Source organism: Pundamilia nyererei, unplaced genomic scaffold, assembly GCF_000239375.1.
Source record: "Pundamilia nyererei isolate P.nyererei 1_Seehausen unplaced genomic scaffold, PunNye1.0 scaffold00052, whole genome shotgun sequence".
In the NCBI taxonomy this organism is placed as follows: Eukaryota; Metazoa; Chordata; class Actinopteri; order Cichliformes; family Cichlidae; genus Pundamilia; species Pundamilia nyererei.
In genome coordinates, this window is record NW_005187453.1 from 2,924,139 (window position 1) to 2,942,170 (window position 18,032).

General features: G+C 39.5%; 1 protein-coding gene across 1 annotated transcript in view; it reads left to right on the plus strand.

Annotated features, from left to right (window-relative positions):
- dcn (decorin) overlaps positions 1-13,994 on the plus strand; it is a 21,026-nt gene extending 7,032 nt beyond the window's left edge. Inside the window, exons 2-8 of the mRNA XM_005733492.1 lie at positions 1,892-2,112; positions 6,626-6,738; positions 7,850-8,063; positions 9,207-9,320; positions 9,572-9,665; positions 10,974-11,112; positions 12,547-13,994. Of these exons, the coding sequence (XP_005733549.1) occupies positions 1,911-2,112; positions 6,626-6,738; positions 7,850-8,063; positions 9,207-9,320; positions 9,572-9,665; positions 10,974-11,112; positions 12,547-12,747 (1,077 nt within the window). The 5' untranslated portion in view covers positions 1,892-1,910 and the 3' untranslated portion in view covers positions 12,748-13,994. The remainder of the gene's footprint in view (positions 1-1,891; positions 2,113-6,625; positions 6,739-7,849; positions 8,064-9,206; positions 9,321-9,571; positions 9,666-10,973; positions 11,113-12,546) is intronic.
- The last annotated feature ends 4,038 nt before the right edge of the window (positions 13,995-18,032 follow it).

An 18,032-nucleotide genomic window follows, 5' to 3' on the forward strand; every position in this document is an offset into this window, starting at 1 on the left:
ACAGCATGGACTTGACAATATAAGACACGCAGACATAAACACACGAAGGGCAAGGGAGACTTAATACACGGGTAATATGTACAAATGGCTGGACTGCCTTAGTGACCCTAAACAAAGAATAAACATCAAAATAGGCTAAAACACAAAACACTGGGTCGCACGACCCAGGACCATGACAACATACTGGAACCAGAGTACTTGGTTCACCTCATGGACAGGACATTAACAGTTTTGCTGGCAGAATCACAGAACACATTAAATTTTGTGACCACACTATCTCCCCAAAAAGGATTTCATGTTGATTTATGAACAATCCTTTGGTCATTGAATGAAATACTTAATGAAAAGATGAAGTCCTCATGTCTAGGGATAGGGTGGAGCTGAAGGTTAAGTTGAAAATGTAAGAGCTCATAGAGGAGGAAATTCAGAAACTCTGCCAAAGCACAACAGACAGCCGACCAGTGGGCAGGCTGGAGAAAGCAAATGTCTTGGCCCACTTGATGCTGCTCATGAAAACATCTCTTGACCCTCTGTAGTTTGCATATAGACCAAATCTGGGAATGGATCATGCAGACATCTGCAGTATGTGCTGCAGAAAGCATACTCCCATCTAGATAGCAACAGGATCACCTTCTTTGATTTTCCAAGTGAATTTATCATGAGAAGATACAGGAAATGTCAGTAGACTATCTCAGCGGTCCCCAACCTTTTTTGCGCCACGGACCAGTTTATGCCCGACATTATTTTCACGGACCGGCCTTTAAGGTGTCGCGGATAAATACAACAAAATAAAACTAGTACCGGTACCGAAAAAAAGAAGATTTATTCATAACACACGTGAAAAGACCCAGGAAAACCGAGTTAACGATAAGAACGATAACAAAATAACGCTGAAAACCAATACAAACCCTGAAAAAAATACATTTCACACCTGAGCCTCAACTCTCGCGGCCCGGTACCAAACGACTCATGGACCGGTACCGATCCGAGGCCCGGGGGTTGGGGACCGCTGGACTACCTGACAGCCAGGACTCGGTGTGAGTTTGGGTAGTGCTCTGTATGAATTGGTGATACAGTATGAAAGAGACTATATTGTCTCCTGTTCCTGTTCACCTTATACACCTCATAATTTCAGCAAAGTTTGCAATACAACCTACAGAAATACTGACAATTCTGCAGTGGTTTGCTGTATTGGTGATACAGGAGGAGAAGCATGGAGCACTACTGGATGTTTTTTCTAGATTGGACTGGGAGGTATCATCGTGTGAATATGAAAGGCTACGTGGGCCATGTTTGTGCTGGGATAGGATGTTGATGTGGAGTAGGTGTAAAAGTACCCAGGGATCCACATGGATTACACAAAGGCTCTATGTAAGAAGGGGATAAGTGGATGATTTTCTCTTACAGACTGAAACTTAGGTGCCAAAAGGACAGATAAAGGAAATCTTTCATTTCATTTCATTTGTATTGTATATCTCATTCTATAAATGTTTAAATGTTAAGCCTTCTCTAGTTCCAGCAGTAACAGTAGAAATGCAAACTTGACCATGGTCACAATAAGGCTGACACGTGGATTGTAACAATGTAAAAAAAAAAATTTTTTAAATATGAAAATGAAAATATATTATTTTATATGATTGTTATTTTTAACAGTATCTGTAAGGGAACCCTCAGTCGGATGACCCTCACTAATCTCTCTAAACTAAAGGTGTTTTTACTTCTACATTTCTTATTCTTTTTCTTATAAACTGAATTCTTTTGTCTGCTTTTGACTTATTGCAGCATTCAACAGCATCCAATTCAACAGAATTTGGTATTTTCTAAACTTATTTTCTAAACTAAAAGACTATATTCAAAGTGTATCCACCCAAAACCTTCTGTGTCATTTCAGGCTCCCTACTATCAGCACCATGAGGTCTGCCTGTCTCTCTCTGCTCCTGGTCACCGCCTGCTGGGCTCTGCCCTTTCGCCAGTCTGGCTTCTTAGACTTCATGATGGATGAGGGGTCAGGGGACCCTGTTACTCAGTCCCCATTGCCCCCCGTGATTGGAGGCCCTAAATGCCCCTTCAGATGCCAGTGCCACTTGCGTGTGATCCAGTGCTCTGACCTTGGTAAGGCAATACACTTCCCAGTGGTGGTTTATATGGTTGTGTAGACTTGTTTTCTAGCACTGATTAAACAATATGAGAATTATCCATGGTTAAAGTCCAAAATCTTTCAGTATATATAGACAAACAGAACTCCATCACCTGTAAAGATATGCTTTGCATGTTTCTTTTGGGTTTGCTTGAGCACAGCTAACATCTATTTTAAGGCCTAATTCCTAAACATTTGTGAGAAGAAATGTTTTCTTCATTCAGTCCTTCATGTGCAGTCCTGTTCTAGACTCAAAATGCCTGAGCTTGTTCCACTGTACCATTCATGGCATTACATTTTTTAACTCTTTTCCTCCTCAGACACCTACTAGGGGTAACCATAGCTTCTCTTTTCTGTCATATTTCAGGCCTGCTTCCTAAAAAAAGATTGGGTGTGCATCAGGTAGTGATGGTTATTTCTCCCTGTACAGTTCACTAGTGCCACCCTATTAGTTGCCAAACCACATCTTAATTTATATATAGAGGTGTGAAAACTCATCATTAAGGGTACTGGAGAGATCACCAAATGTTCTTTATGGGGGAAGGAGTTAAGAGCCTGAAAGAAGTCACTTGCTTTCCTCGCTCCACCCAAACCCAAAGGGTCATTGGAAGGGTGTATTGTGTTACTCGTTCTTGCACAGTCCTCCAGAGAACTTGTTTTGATACATTAACTGCTTCCAGATGCTGCAAGTCTTATTTCATTTCTTGTAACAACAAGATTATCTTCTTTTTCTGGATAACAGCTTTTCTTTAATCGCAGCAGCGATTAAAGGTTAACCTGGACTTCATAAATATATTCTAGTACCGTAAATTAACCAAAAAGTGCTTCTATAAGTTTACATGGTTTATTTACCAAGGTTAGAACTACTATTAGTTGGGTTTTTCATTCATCACACTCACAACAATTTACTCAATAGTCATCTTCTTTGTTTGGACCTCATCTGCCATGTTTGTCTAATCTCATGTATGGTATACACAAAAGGTTCAGTCATCTTTCAGAATCCAACACACAAAAGTCCCTGACCTCATTTATATTTGGTTATTATGTAAAAATGCTTGACTAGGCAGTTCGGTTTGACAATTCTTTGGCCCTGTTTTTGTTTGGAAAGTATGAGCTTCAAGAAGGAGCAGGACAGGGAGGAGTGTCACTAATGGAGGATACTAGGATGAGGAGTAGACAGACATCGCATAAACAAACAAAAGATGTTTCAGATTCTGGAAAAGAAGCATAAGGAGACAGGCAAACAAATACGAGCAGGCGACTCAAACGGTTAAGGGACAGACAGGCAGTCACAAACACAGACGGTCAGAGAGACCAGTTCCATTATGTCATTACTCCAAGAGGGGACGTGAGCAGCAGCACTTTCCCCAAAGATGCAACTCTAGTCTCCACTCTTGCATCAGCACTATTTTCCAGATCCCCCATCTGCTCCGCAGATCTGCTGGCACATCCACAATAGACATTCAAATGCTCAGATACACACACACACACACACACACACACGCACGCACGCACACACACACACACACACAGGAATAAACATTGCATGTGTTTGGATGTCTGAAAGTCTGAAAGAACTCAGAGATTTGGATTTTTCTCAGTGAGGCTGATTGCTGCTGGCACGATAACAGTTAAAACATTCAGGGGGAAAACCGGTGTAAGGGTCAAAAGTTGCGATTATATCTGTGAGAAAGAGGTTTTGCTGACAGGCTGCAGAACAGCTTTTCTTTTTCCATTACAAGTAATAAAATGGCGCAATCCCCCATTAAACCTGTAAAGCTAATTGTCTTTTAAAAATATATGACGGTATAAAGTGAGTAACCTGGGCATCACACCCTTCTGAACAACCCAAAAAAAGTCCCAAACTTCCCAAGAGCCATTTGGTTCTGTGACAACTCATCCTTCCCAGACACAGTTCCAGAAAACGACAGGAAATTTCATAAATAGTGTCATTAATTCTTTGTAAGGCTCCAAATTAGTCCAGTCTACTCCAAAGCAATCATGCACTTGAGATTGTAATCACTCTGATATAAAACTGAGTGATTAGTGAAGTGAGGACAAAACTCGAGGCCCAGTTTTTTCTTGCTCATTTCCCGATTGCTAACAGATGAAAAACAAGAAGTGAAACATTCAGTTAATTTATGCTGTAATTTTAAACATTTTTTAACATTAGACTTTTGCTATTGTGTAATGAGGCGTTTTTCTTTCAAGCTTTGCTTTTGAAATGTTTTGGCTGCAGTGCCGAGGCTCAGATTTTATTTTTAAGGCAGCTAGGCAGCGAGTATTTGCAGACCAACATGAAAAACTACAGACAACCACGCCAACTCATTTCACCCACGAGAAAGCCAGCAACCTTCAGGAATCACTACTAACCAGTCCAGGGATACAGATTTGTCCCTAGCAACCAGTGATTGTATCACATACAGGGCAGACAGCTCTCCAACATAGCGTGCATGACATCACAAGCCAAACTTCGTGTCCAGAAAACAACGCATTTGTTGGGCCTTATGGAGTTCATATTCAGGTCATTTATGGCTCAACTACTTTGAATCACATCAGATTGCATGATCATTGCACAACGCCCTTTATCTTGAATGTTTTTGAGTTTCTTGCGAGATTTTTTTCCACACATGAGATGTCAAATCATTATTCACACTCAAATAGAAAACATTCCTTTTTAGCCAAGTTTTAAGTTAAATGTTTTGAAGGGGTGGTTTTTAATTAATTTGACACTCTTATTATAAAAAATGAATCTGCAGATGAAACATGCCGTCATAAAACCATGTATTTTGTTGGATAGTCAGCACCACATGTTCCACCCATTTTTCTTCTAAACCTCCGGTTACATGGAGTACTTATTAAGCTGTATTTGTCACCAGATAGTTGACTGTAAATTGTAATAAATAGTGTCTAGCTGAGGCAGATGACAGATGTTGGAAACTAGGTTAAGGCCATATTTTTCAGCAGTTGTCATTTGCCTGACATATTAATATATATGGCGTATTTTTTGCTTCTATTAGAAACCACAAACACATCCTTTTGAAAGTTTTTCCAGCTGGCTTTCTACAAAATTGTTGCTTTTACAATAGAGGCATCAAAAAATGAGTTTTAGGCCCGTGGAAGCAGAGATGTTTTGACTTTTTAGAAAAGAATAATAAAAGGTGTGTGTGTAAGACTAGAGCTATACAGTGCAGTGATGTAATGGTGACCACAAACTGCTGTGTTAATGTGTCATGCACTGCCAAGTTGGAAAAGCTGACAGAAAAACAAACCAGCAGGAAATAATGTTTGGGTGAGCCAAACAGAAGTAGTCACAAGTTATTGAGCCAAAATTTGTCAAGACATACGTATGGAGTGGAGAAACAGAGTGTAACCTTTTTTGTTAAACAGTTTATTCTACGCCTCTTCCTCTCAAATGTAAACTGCCCATTAGGAATCTCACCGTATGTTTTTTTGTATCACCACAGAAGCATAAAAATCTCCTAGATGTCTTCATTCAACTTTTTTGAAAACTTGTCTTTCACATCAGATGCCTTTTTTTTAATTTGCTCATGACGTGCCGTGCTAAAGTGCAAGCAAAAGGATCTCATGTGACCTCAGTGTCCAGGTATGCAGTTGCATTAATGCCAAAGGAAATTTGTTTCAAGGTCCATTTCCACCATGTGTGCCTCGCAGCACATCAAATAGTTTTTCTGTCCCTTTGGAATGTCTGTTCTTAAGATCTTAAAGTCAAAGCACCATCCTGTACTGTTAGATATTCCCAAGCCAGTATGCAACAGACATCATGGAGAGGCTTTATTCAGTAACACTGCAAGGCAGACAAACACACAACAGTTATCACATGTGGATTTGTAAGTTTAAAGGACCTAAAAATGAAATGTGTGAAATTGTGAAAAATTAGTTTTTCTTGGCTGTTCAAATTAAAAACAAATCATCAAATCAGCTACACCTGTTTTTGTTTATTGCTTTGAAAAATCGAAATCATCGAATCATCCACACTATCAAAAAAAAACTGAGTGATGCTCAAAAAAACATGTTTTTCAGTATCAATCTGATTATTTTTATGGGATGGTTTAAAAATCCACACATGTTAGCTGACAAAAAAAATCCTCCTTCCCAGGATGAAGACCAGTAACTCAAGACATCACATTCAAACATCTGTGTCCAAACTGTCTTTCCTGCAGCTCATGCTGAGCACACATTGCCTCTGGCAACAGCACAAAGTTCCACAAATACACACTACACATTTTCACACAGTCGGACAAAGGCGGACAGAAACCAGGGAAGAATAGCGGGTAACCGTTTTGTATCCATTTCCTCTTGGGGTCAGAGTGTGGTTAACCTCTCAGCACCTGAACCACCACTGTCACCGCCTTACTTCAAACTCCACCATCCATCATTCTGATGGATTTATTGCACTTGTATGCTGCTGACTGTCATAACCACACATGCAGTTAATCAGGTTCTTATTGAAATCGCCTCCTTTAGGCCTGAAGGCTGTCCCTGAGGATATTCCAGATGACACCACCCTGCTGGACCTGCAGAACAACAAGATCACTGAGATCAAGGAAAATGACTTCAAGAACCTTAAAGGACTACACGTAAGAGATCATTCGCTTTCACAGGGTCGCGTGCCCATGAACCATTTGTTATTCCCAACATTATATAATGTCTGAAGTTATGTAACTATAAAACTCACCACAGCTGTCTTTCAACATAAAACTTGATTATCCACACTGGGAAACATCTTGTCCATCCATCCATTCGCTTCCGCTTATCCTTTTCAGGGGCGCTGGAGCCTATCCCAGCTGTCATAGGGCGAGAGGCGGGGTGCACCCTGGACAGGTCGTCAGTCTGTCGCAGGGCTAACACACAGAGACGGACAACCATTCGCACTCACGTTTACTCCCGCAATCACACCTATGGGCAATTTGAATTAATCAATTAACCTAACCCTACAAATTGCATGTCTTTGGACGGTGGGAGGAAGCTGGAGTCTTGTATTAAATCAATTTTTTGATGTTGGATAGATCCTCCACCTCCATAAAGCACCACCTCCATTTCCCTATACAAATAGTAAATACCACGACTGCCCCTCTCACAGTCCCCCAGTCCATGGAAAGCATTATCCCTATAGGCCTCACAGCCTTACACCTCTGAACTCTCGTAGCTTTCCTTCTCGCAATAAATGCCTCAGTCTGACAGCCAGAGCTGTTTCCAATGTAATGTAACTGGCCTCACAAGGGGATTGGTCCACATACCACATATTGCTTCATGTCTGCTCCAAGAGAGGGCAACAGCAGGAGTGAGATTCCTCTGAAAATGCATTAGTAATAACACCCACCACCACAACATCTGCTGGGTTCAAAATATCTTTTGTTTTTGTTGCGGTTTTATTCGGAAAGTACGATTTCTTTCACAGTCCTATGGTGCATATAGCCATGAAACTTTCTCAGTGGAAAAACTAGAAGCCACCAAGGTGTAAAGTTTCAAATAAATGTTCAAATTCCATATAAATAAATATCAAACAGTGATCTGGATGTGAAACGCTGCTGCTGTATTTTCTAGACTGAAATGTTGCTGTTAATGCCTTGAACTCATCATTTCATGCATTTTTTCATTAACTTTAACACTGTTATAGACACTAGGCAGCAATAATAACATTTTACAGTCAAGAATATCATATTATTTCCCTTGTATTCCCTCTTACAGGCTCTGATCCTCGTGAACAACAAACTCACTATCATCCACCCCAAGGCCTTCAGCCCTCTGACCAAGCTGCAGCGCCTGTACCTGTCAAAGAACTTGCTAAAGGAAATGCCGGCTAACATGCCAAAGAGCCTGCAGGAGCTTCGCATCCATGAGAATGAGATCACCAAGATTAAAAAGGCCTCTTTCCAGGGCATGTCCCATGTCATCGTCATGGGTATAAAAATTTACTGATATAGTTACTACATTATATTTATACATATTCTTTTGCTCTTCCCTCAAGTAATTACATACAGAGGAATAGCTAGCAGGTCTGATTTACATTTTAAAAGAAGCAAACTTGCTCATGTAAACACACCCAGTATGCAGCTGGTGGCTTGACGGCCCCTGGGAAGGCTGATTTAATGTTTTGTGTGTGACCTTAAAATACAACCCCCACTTCTTTTGCTGAAATGTACAGTTTACAAATCAAATGTGCATATTTGGGCAATGAGCTGTACTGCTGTTTATCCATCTAGATTGTTTTGCTATGAATTGATCCAAATTTTGGAGATAGTGTCTCCGTTCTTCTGAATATTCTCTGCAGAAGGATCTGTGCTTTTCCCTTGGCTCGGTTCTAATGTTATCTGATTGCACGCTTGTGCAAATTTCATACATGAAATCGCAAAGTTGTTCAGCATAGTGAAGCCTACAAGCAAGATAAGGCAGAGGCCCTACCATCACACAAATGTAACAAAACTCCCTGCGTTCTCCTAAAATACCAACACATCTTCCCAATTTGGTGTGACACTTTCCCAATCATATATGTAGAAAATGATGAGCTTACAGTTTTTATAGCTTAGAATTTGGTGTTTAGGTTCAATTATCAATTCTTCTGCTGTAATAATAACAATATCAAACTTAAGTTGTTTGATTAAAATGTACTGGAACACTAAAAGGCAGGAGTTGTTTATCTTCACTATATTTGCAAGATTAAAGAGGTTTTCACTACTGAAATCTTCAAATCTGGGCAACTAACAACAAAACTTGCTGTGAATTGTCCCATTAATTTCCTCCTCACTTTGATAACTCATATCTAACTCTTAAAATTCCCTGTCCCACAAATAAAGTATCATTGTGTCACTGATTAAACTAAAGCCAGCGTGTGGATTCAATCAGCTGAAATACAGTGAAAGTGGTATGAGAATGATGCTCCGTCTGTGACAAACCAGGAAATCTGGCATGGAGAAAGATGACTGTGCAAACAGAATTATTTCATTAGTCAGCCCTCGTTGTTCCCGTAACACATCCAGGGAGGAACTAATTTGGGATCCATTTCTCTTTTTTCGTCATGTGTCCTCAATTCCATCTTTTTTTTCAGAGCTTGGATCCAATCCTCTGAAAACTGCAGGAATTGAGGCCGGTGCTTTTGCTGACCTGAAAAGGGTGTCTTACATTCGCATTGCAGACACTAACATCACAGAGGTCCCCAAAGGTATTGTTCTCATCTATTACCACAAATAACTCCTAAAAGAAGATTTGTGCATGCGACTGGATTTTAGTTTACAGTGAAACACTTGGTTTAGTGTAAAAAGAAAAGAAAGAAGGAATACTGCATATTCCTAGACTAGAAATATCCTCTTCTTGCTTTTTTTCTGTCACAGAAGATTGAAGAAGTCATAGAAGTTGCTACCTCTTAATACCACTTGGTTTTTGATGTGGATCTATTGTCTTGTGGGTTCGCAGGTCTGCCCAGCTCTCTCTCTGAGCTTCACCTGGATGGAAACAAAATCACCAAGCTGACAGCTGATAGGCTCAAAGGCCTAAATAACCTGGCAAAGTAATATGCATATGTTTATCATTTTAAACTGTGATTTCCTTTGCATTTTGAGCTTTAAAGTGAGTGCCGGTGGGACCACTTCTTCAATGCAGTATTAGCCACTTGCAACTACATGGCTGTGAGTAGTTGTAGTAGTTGTAGATTTAATGCTTTATGCTTAGAAAAAAGGAGAAAAACGTGACTGTCCAGAGTCCTGAATTTCAAAAAAATGCAGAGGCCCAAATGGATTTAAGAGTAGAGCACTGGCACATATTTACGTGTAAGAGGGAAAAAGTTTATTATGGGGTTTGTAATTGAATGATAATTAAGCTGAGGGTGCCTGCAGTCGCTTGCAGACAGGCTGGAGTGCAGTCAGAAGGGAGCCGAGTGAGTGGGGCACTCACTCTCCTATGGTTTGGAGTTGGTTGAGTTTTGCAGAGCTAGGTTTTTCTGCAGTACATAAAGAAGAACAGTCTGGGGAGGTTCACTGGAGACTGAAGTAAGCCTCTTAAGACACGCACTTTTTTCCATTAATCCTAGGTCATCTGAATTTGTCAGCTTCAGGTCTGAATGTGCACATTTTGTCACATTTCTCACATTTCTCTGCAGTCACTTTTGCATCATTGCCGCTCCCTTTAGGCAGCTTTTTTCTGATTGGTTGCCACTCAAAAAGGTTTGGACAGCTGGTGGGCGTGGCTCCTATGCGTGCAGCTCTATTCCTGACATGAGTACTACATCAAGAATATCTGCTATCCCTGATATCATACAGAGCTACCAGACATTTGTACAGCAGGCTGAAGTCTAAGCTTGTGGCTCATAATTTATGATAATGTACCTTTCTGAATGAGTTACCTTTTCGAATTGTGTTTCCACTCTTTGGTTTGGCTTGTTGACCTGGAAAACTAGCTGCAGTGTTACTGTTTAAGCAATTTTCTGTCTGGAAAACCCTAAAGCCTAAACAGTGGTTTCTGGATAATCAAAATAAATGGTTTGCTCATAAATTTGACTAGAACGTGTTTATAAGATCACTGCTCAGATTATGCCAGGGATGGCATACCAAACCAGAACAAAGAACACTTTGATGCAGAAGTTGAGGGAAGAGGAGCATAAGATGCTTTTTGTTTTCCATTCTCTCATAATGAAGTAATTGAGTGGGAGATTCTGGGCTCTGCAGCAGGTGTGGATATTTTCCTGCATGCACATTTCCTCTGGTAAATCTCTCTCACTTCCTTTCAGCTCATTTTATTAGCTATTGAGGACTTTGGAGTGAATGTCACTGGCTTAGTTTGCAATGTACTACTTTTTTCTACTTCCTGATTTTTCTTGCAGGCTGGGTCTGAGCTACAATCAGATCAGCTCTGTGGAAAACGGCACATTGGCTAACGCACCCCACCTGCGAGAGCTGCACCTTGACAACAATGCTCTGACCAGCGTGCCTCCTGGCCTGCCCGACCATAAGTACATCCAGGTACATACTCATCTGATTAACGTTAGGATTATGGCACTTTTCCAGTTTTCAATACACATCTTAATCAAAGGAAGGTTGTTATTGCAACCACTTATTTCCAGCACTGTAGTTATGTTTCTCATTCTCTTATGGTTTGATCACACACAGCTCCTTTTCTCTGATGTAAACCATGCTGAAAAAGTTTACTTTGCTGCGTTTTTTCATTTGGGTTGTTTAGGTTAACAATGCTCGATTACAAGTCAGCCAAGGCTTTCATAATTCAAGTCATATGGATTCATTTTTTGTTTGTTTATTGACTGTTGGTAGCTTACACTGATACAATCTGATCTGGAAAGTAGGGGGAAAGTAGACGGGCCATTTAACGTTTAGTTTGGCACTTTGATATCTCAAACAGTGGAACTACTGCTTCAATCTTATCTCAGAAGGCTCCTTCATTTAAGGTAATTCCCTGAATTTCTCAATAGATCAAAACGTATTAGATTACAAACTACCTTTTTCTGTGAATGTTGTCAAGAGCAAACATCCCAGACTTTTGGAAGAAATGAACCAGGTTGTTGATATAACTTTCAAAATTTGCAAACTATGCACAGTCTGCACAAATCCTTTACTTCCAGCACAGATTGGGACACTTCCATTCTCTGAGTCAAAAAGGATATTGTGTGATTCATCTGCAATTCCTGTTCCCGGACATCCCACGCAAGTCTGTGGAAAGCCCAAAGTGGCATGGCAATAATTAAATGACGATCAGATACAGTATGAGAAGGAGAAACTTGCAGAGGCAGCAGCAACTGTAAGCATGCTGGAGCACATTAAATAGCACACCCTCTATGAGATTTACCAATAGAATGAGCAGAAATGTATCAGCCGATGGGGACTGATAGAAGTTGCATAACAGAAGGTTTTATTGCAACTGTAAGAATATCTACACTGCGATATTTAGGGTGTTTTTTACATTAAAAAAAACAAAGAAACGTGGACAACAATATTGTTTTTAGTGAAACCAGATGTTTAGAAAAGGTGCCACATACAAAGAAATTATTTATAGAAGTCTCTTTCATGCTTTTTGTTCTGTCTTTTGACTTTTCCATTGTATATGATGACATATTTAGCAGGGTGACTCTGAAGTCTGTAATTAACATTATAATGTTATGCCACTTTCCCGCCTTTGCTCCTAGAGCCTAGCAGCTTTGTCATTTTCCTGAGTTCTCCATATTTTTTACACACCACTTGATTAGCATGTATGCAGTCCTTTTCTCCACTGTTTTTAGTTAAACATTCTGAAGAGAGGAGGGAAAAAAGCCTGGCTCGGTTGTTGCTATCATTCATTTTGAGACATATTATTTTCCTCTTAATCTGCTTTATTCTGGAAAAGCCAAATTATTGCCATGCACGTTCGGTGACCGAATGTTGTTATTATTTTAATCCCTGCTCTAGGTGGTCTACCTTCATGCCAACAAGATTGCTGCTGTGGGAACAGAGGACTTCTGTCCTCCCGGCTTCAACACCAAGAAGGCCATGTACTCTGGCATCAGCCTGTTCAGCAACCCCGTGCCTTACTGGGAAGTTCAGCCAGTCACCTTCCGCTGTGTCTTTGACCGCTCCGCTATCCAGCTCGGCAACTACAGGAAGAAGTAGAGCGTCCTACATGCCACTGCAAGGAAGTGTGTGTTTGTAAATGAGTGTGTGAGAGTTTTGTATGTGTGAGTGTTTGACAACAGCCCCACAACACTGACTCCCTACCAACACTGCCTTTCCACAAATGATGATACAGTTAATTCGCATACTCATTTCAAAACTCTGTGGACCTCAAACACAACGTATCAGATTCAATATTCAGCTTCAAGGTTTGTGCAACGATAGTACCCACAGCTTACTGCAACTACTAGCACACTACAGTGACGCTTTCGTGCACAGGGCACATCATTCACGGGACCAGTTACGCAAGCATTAATATTGCATATATGTTCACATAAGTGCTGTAACATATTAATGTGTATAATATGTGCAATTTATTCAGTGGACAACAAATTAAAAGATGAACCCAAACCAAAAAAAAAAACCCAACAACAACAAAAAAATCTCACTCAGTGGAAATCTCAATTTAATCGCCTTTTAGACCTGTAGCATTGTATGAATTAGCTGGCCTGTAGAGCAGGCAGCAATGGGTTAACTTGTGTTTTACCCTTTAACAACCGGTATACTAGAATGTAGTAGATATTGCCTGTGTACTAGGAATAGACTTCAAAGTGTAATATTACCAAGCTGCATTTCAAGAACACAGAGTGTCTATTTGAATTGTTCTCAATCCAAGTAGAGATAAAAGCAGCAGTGATTTCATTTGCTTTGTGATATCTTGTGCTTCCTTCCATGTTGTTTTAGCTCTGGATCTTTTTATATATTTTCTCCATCACATTCCATCTCCTGTTCTGTTCCAAGTGTGTGCTTCCCATAAAACAAGGTGAAAATAGCTTGTTAAATGTAGAATAAATCATATATGTTTTAAACAGAAGCCATGCCCAAAGATTTATATGCATGCTCTTAATTTTTCCTTTCAACTTGAACCTGATGCTTTCTTTATTGTCGTGTTAATGCGTGTATGTATCTACTTCATGTTTACCTTCCCTTTATTTTAATTTTTTATTCTTTTTGTTGGAAGCTGGAGGGTCTATGTAGACTGACATGCCAGCAGCAACCATATTGGTGTGAATGTTGTATGTATAGATGCTGTATATAAATGCTGTATAAAAACCTCTCATTGCTTAAATGCACAAGCACTTACCATAGCTCAGACTTAATATATCAGCAACAAACGTGTTCCTCTTTTTTTCGGAGCAGGGGCTCCAGCTAAGTTGTCATGAACAAAATAAAAATACTAGTGGAAACAGTAGCAGTTTTTAATGGTTACAATGACCAGAATTAGCATTATTATCTTTGGTGTGAATGGAGAGTTAGCTCCAAGGTCACTGGATAGCACAAATGATCAAGCGAACGTACTAAACATGAGAAATCTTCACTTAAAGAGAACATAAATTCACATCAAATTCGAATGCTAACAGGAGGCATGTCATTGAGAGAGAACCTTGGCAAAGACTGGAAATATGCAATGAAAGCACGATGAGTTATCAAATGAAAAACACGTGCACCCAAACACTAAAAATTTCAATTTCATTATTTCAGCTGACTGCATTTCAGAATAAAACCAGACTAATAAGCGATCTAGGTTTGACTATGTTTCACTTTCGATTATTTAAAAGTCATCGATTGCTTTCACTTTTATCGCAGCCTTTATCTGCTCGCGCTAAACATCAATGCTTTCTTGCCATCTGGCAACAGTAAGTGAGTCACACCATCAAAACTGTACTTCTCTACAGTTTTAATTATTTTAATTATAGTATACAGGCCTGCAAGAGCTCAACATATCATGACAGAATCAGGTGGGTTTTAGTGACTTATTACATCAAATTAAAACAGCGCTTTTCATTAAAACAGTGATTTTGAGCTGTTATGTATACTGTGTTACTCACTGGTACAATATATTACCAGTGGGGTATGTAAGAGGTGTTTTAGTGTGTTTTCTACATTTACTTATGCTGTGTATGGTTCCAGGGGTTGAAGACATTCCCAACAAGACACTTTGAGCAGATCATCAGTCGACTGTTACACTGTTTATATTTACATGTATGCTGCAAATGTTGCGTCCAGAGTGCACCCAGCCTCTTGCCCTATTACAGCAGGAATAGGTTAAAAATCCGAACTGCAAATACTACACAGTGCAATCACCATAAAGTCTCCTGTGCGGTGTGTTTGATTCTTCAGAGGAAACCAGAGCTCAGACACAAACACATCACGTACACTTCACACAGGTTACCAGGTTTGATAACGGAGCTCTATAATCACCATCACACAACATCCAGATCCCAAGGTGAGTGAAAACACTGTGGTGAAGGCTGTAAAGAGCCTTAAAAATCTAACTTATGGTAGATTAATTTGCTTCGAGCTACCCCAGCAGGCTCTAACTCATTTTGATAGGTTTTGTGGTCCGGGATGAAAAAAACAGTATTTGCAGAAGAAACATTTCTGGCCTGTGAGCCATCGGAGATTTATAGTCAAGGAGTCATTTGGGAGACTTTAATGGGAATATTTAGGTTGAAGAAAAAAGAAACTGGCCTCCCATGAGATATATATAGTGGTTAAAATTCCTGACTCCAAAAAAGGCTGTGACAAGAAGTTTTTTGTTTTTTAATATAGTTACAATATCTTATTTAATTCAAAACTGTGGTTTTATCATTATTTTTTGGCTTCTTTGAGCATTTTTCTTGTTCCTACTACACACCTTCAATTCATTCAATTCAATAGTGCTTTTTTTTGTAAGGTATTGACAGTAGAACTGTCATAGCATTAGCAGCCTGCCTTTTTTTATGATCAACACAGTGCAAAACGTCTCGCATCTTTTCCATTCAAACAGCCGTCACTATCATACCCAGTAACATAATTAGTAAATATGAAATAAGCCAGAGAAGGCCTTTAGATCATCGGATATATTGCAACGTATATACTGCTGTATTTCCTATAAAGGGAACTTACCCATGAAGTTCCCAAAAATGTAACACAGATCAAGATTTTTTTTTTTTATTAATCCACCTTGCAGTCATGTGTATCAGTGGAAAGTCTACTTCTGTCATACTTCTGTTACAATCAAGCCAAAAAAGCAGTTTACCATGCCTGTACACTTGGACTGCTTATTGTAAAGGCAACTCTGAGGACATACATGGGAAAGTAGCAGCAGCAACAAATGCAGTGACCCTTTTCATTGGATAGTTGTTCAGCAGTCCATGTAAAATAATATGTTAGAACAGAAAACAATATAATTGGCTTATTGAAGTAGAATGAAACATATAACTCAAGAAACACAATAAACACAATTTTGTAGTACATGTACGATGACAATAAAAGGCTATTCTAATCTAGTCTTCTGTTCTAAAACACCAGACACTATTTAACCTGATGAGTTATTCAGTTTTCATGAGATCATCCTGTCATGAAAATGTTTGGGGTTTAATAATAATTTCACTTGGTAAATTAAATTAAAAATATGTTATGAAAAGCAAAGTATTAACGAGTTGCCAAAAGCTCAGAACTCTCTGCCTCTGATATGACTTGGTTCTTCTATTTTCTTTAGACAAGGACAGAAAGCATCAGTGTTTGAGCTCTGGCGCTCATCCCAGGACCTCAGAGCGGGTTCAGCTAGACAACATGAATGCTCTTCAATCTGTTGCCCCCATGTGGTGGCTATCGGTAGAGCACTTTCTATTTTCCATCTGCCTTTCTCCCTCAGTCTCACACACACAGACACATGCCAGAGCAGCATGCAACTTGATCTTCTGCACAGTCGTCTATCTTCTCGTTGCCAGGACTTGTGTGAGTTTAGGCATGTGTGTCTGGTGCTTTACTTCATGTGCTGGAGAACTTGAGAAGCACTAGTTGGGCTGTGAGCATGCACAGATCACACCGATTGCTAAGAATAAGTGTCTAGTGTTATGCAATTGAAGTAGCCTGTGCCCTTCACCATGTTATGAGAAGAAAGTCGTGAGATCTGGTGAGAAGCAGATGTGCCAATGATCCATGCAGATGTTTGTTTGAAACTACATTTATCAAATCCAGCTTATAGAAAAAACCCTGAGCTTATATCTGTCTGACTATCATCAATGTGGTATTCTCCTTAATCTACCTATCAACACCTTAACAATGTGTTAAACCCTGTTATTACTGCACGAGGTATTTTACACAAAATGGGCCTAAATTGATCTACTTTACACTAAATCCTTTAATTTAGGGATTTAAAGAAAATTGAGGCATGTTTGTGTGTTACAAATAGACGCGCAAAGCTCTGTTTTGTTAAGTAGATCCTGTCATCTAATTTTGTTGCCGGGTCACTCTTGGAGCACATGTGAGCCCATGAGACACCAGGTGAGAGAATCACTCGGGCTGCCAGGGATGAGTCTCTCTGTGTTAAGCACAGCCACATGACCACATGGTAGGAACAGAAGGTGGTGTCTGAGTGCTGTCTAAGACTTTATTAGAAGCTTCTGTGTGTCGGTGCCAAGAAGTCCAAGAATATCCTGTTTGGTAATATGCTTGCTTGGATCTCCATCCGTGTACCTGGCAGTCCATGTGCATATGTGTGTTACTTTGTTCAGTGTTCTCTTATTTTCCTATCCCCCTTTATTTTTATGCAATTATCTGTCTGAGTGTGCTGTTGATCAGAAATAAGGTCTAACATTAAGTAATGCAAATCTGTTGATTAAAAAAAGAGAATAATATTCAATGTTAAAAAAGGTTAGTTGAAGGTTAGATGAAGTAAAAATGTGCAGACTATATTATATGGTGCACAAATGCTGTGTAAGATCCATGTGGGATTCAAAGTAGTTAGGTGTCCATTAAGGTCTCTTTTTATTGCAAAGCTTTCAAAAAAGGTCATTTGCACAAAGTTAGCATATGTACCATTTGGAATTGCATGCTATTTTTGAGAGTCATGCAGCAGGTACTTTTAAAATCTAGATCTACCAATATCTTGCTAAAAGACTGAGGCTAGAGTTATATCTTCATTGCAGAAAATCCAGCTTCATCCCCAGTTAGTCTGAGTGACTATAGCCAATCTATGATGCTACTGTTGTAGTGAATGTATTTATTTTTTGTGTCTATTTCACATTTAATGTTAAACTAATGTGCTTTACCAGATGCCAAGTGAACTATTCACTAAAGGAAAAAAGAAGGAAAAAGGTTGCCCAGTGAATGCTCTACTTTGCAAACCGCTAACTCATATATTTTTTGTCAAACTACGTTGTCATCATTGAGCAATTTTTGCAACTATCATGAAGAAATTAGCTTGATATGACAAATAGTATAATTAAGAGGAAAAC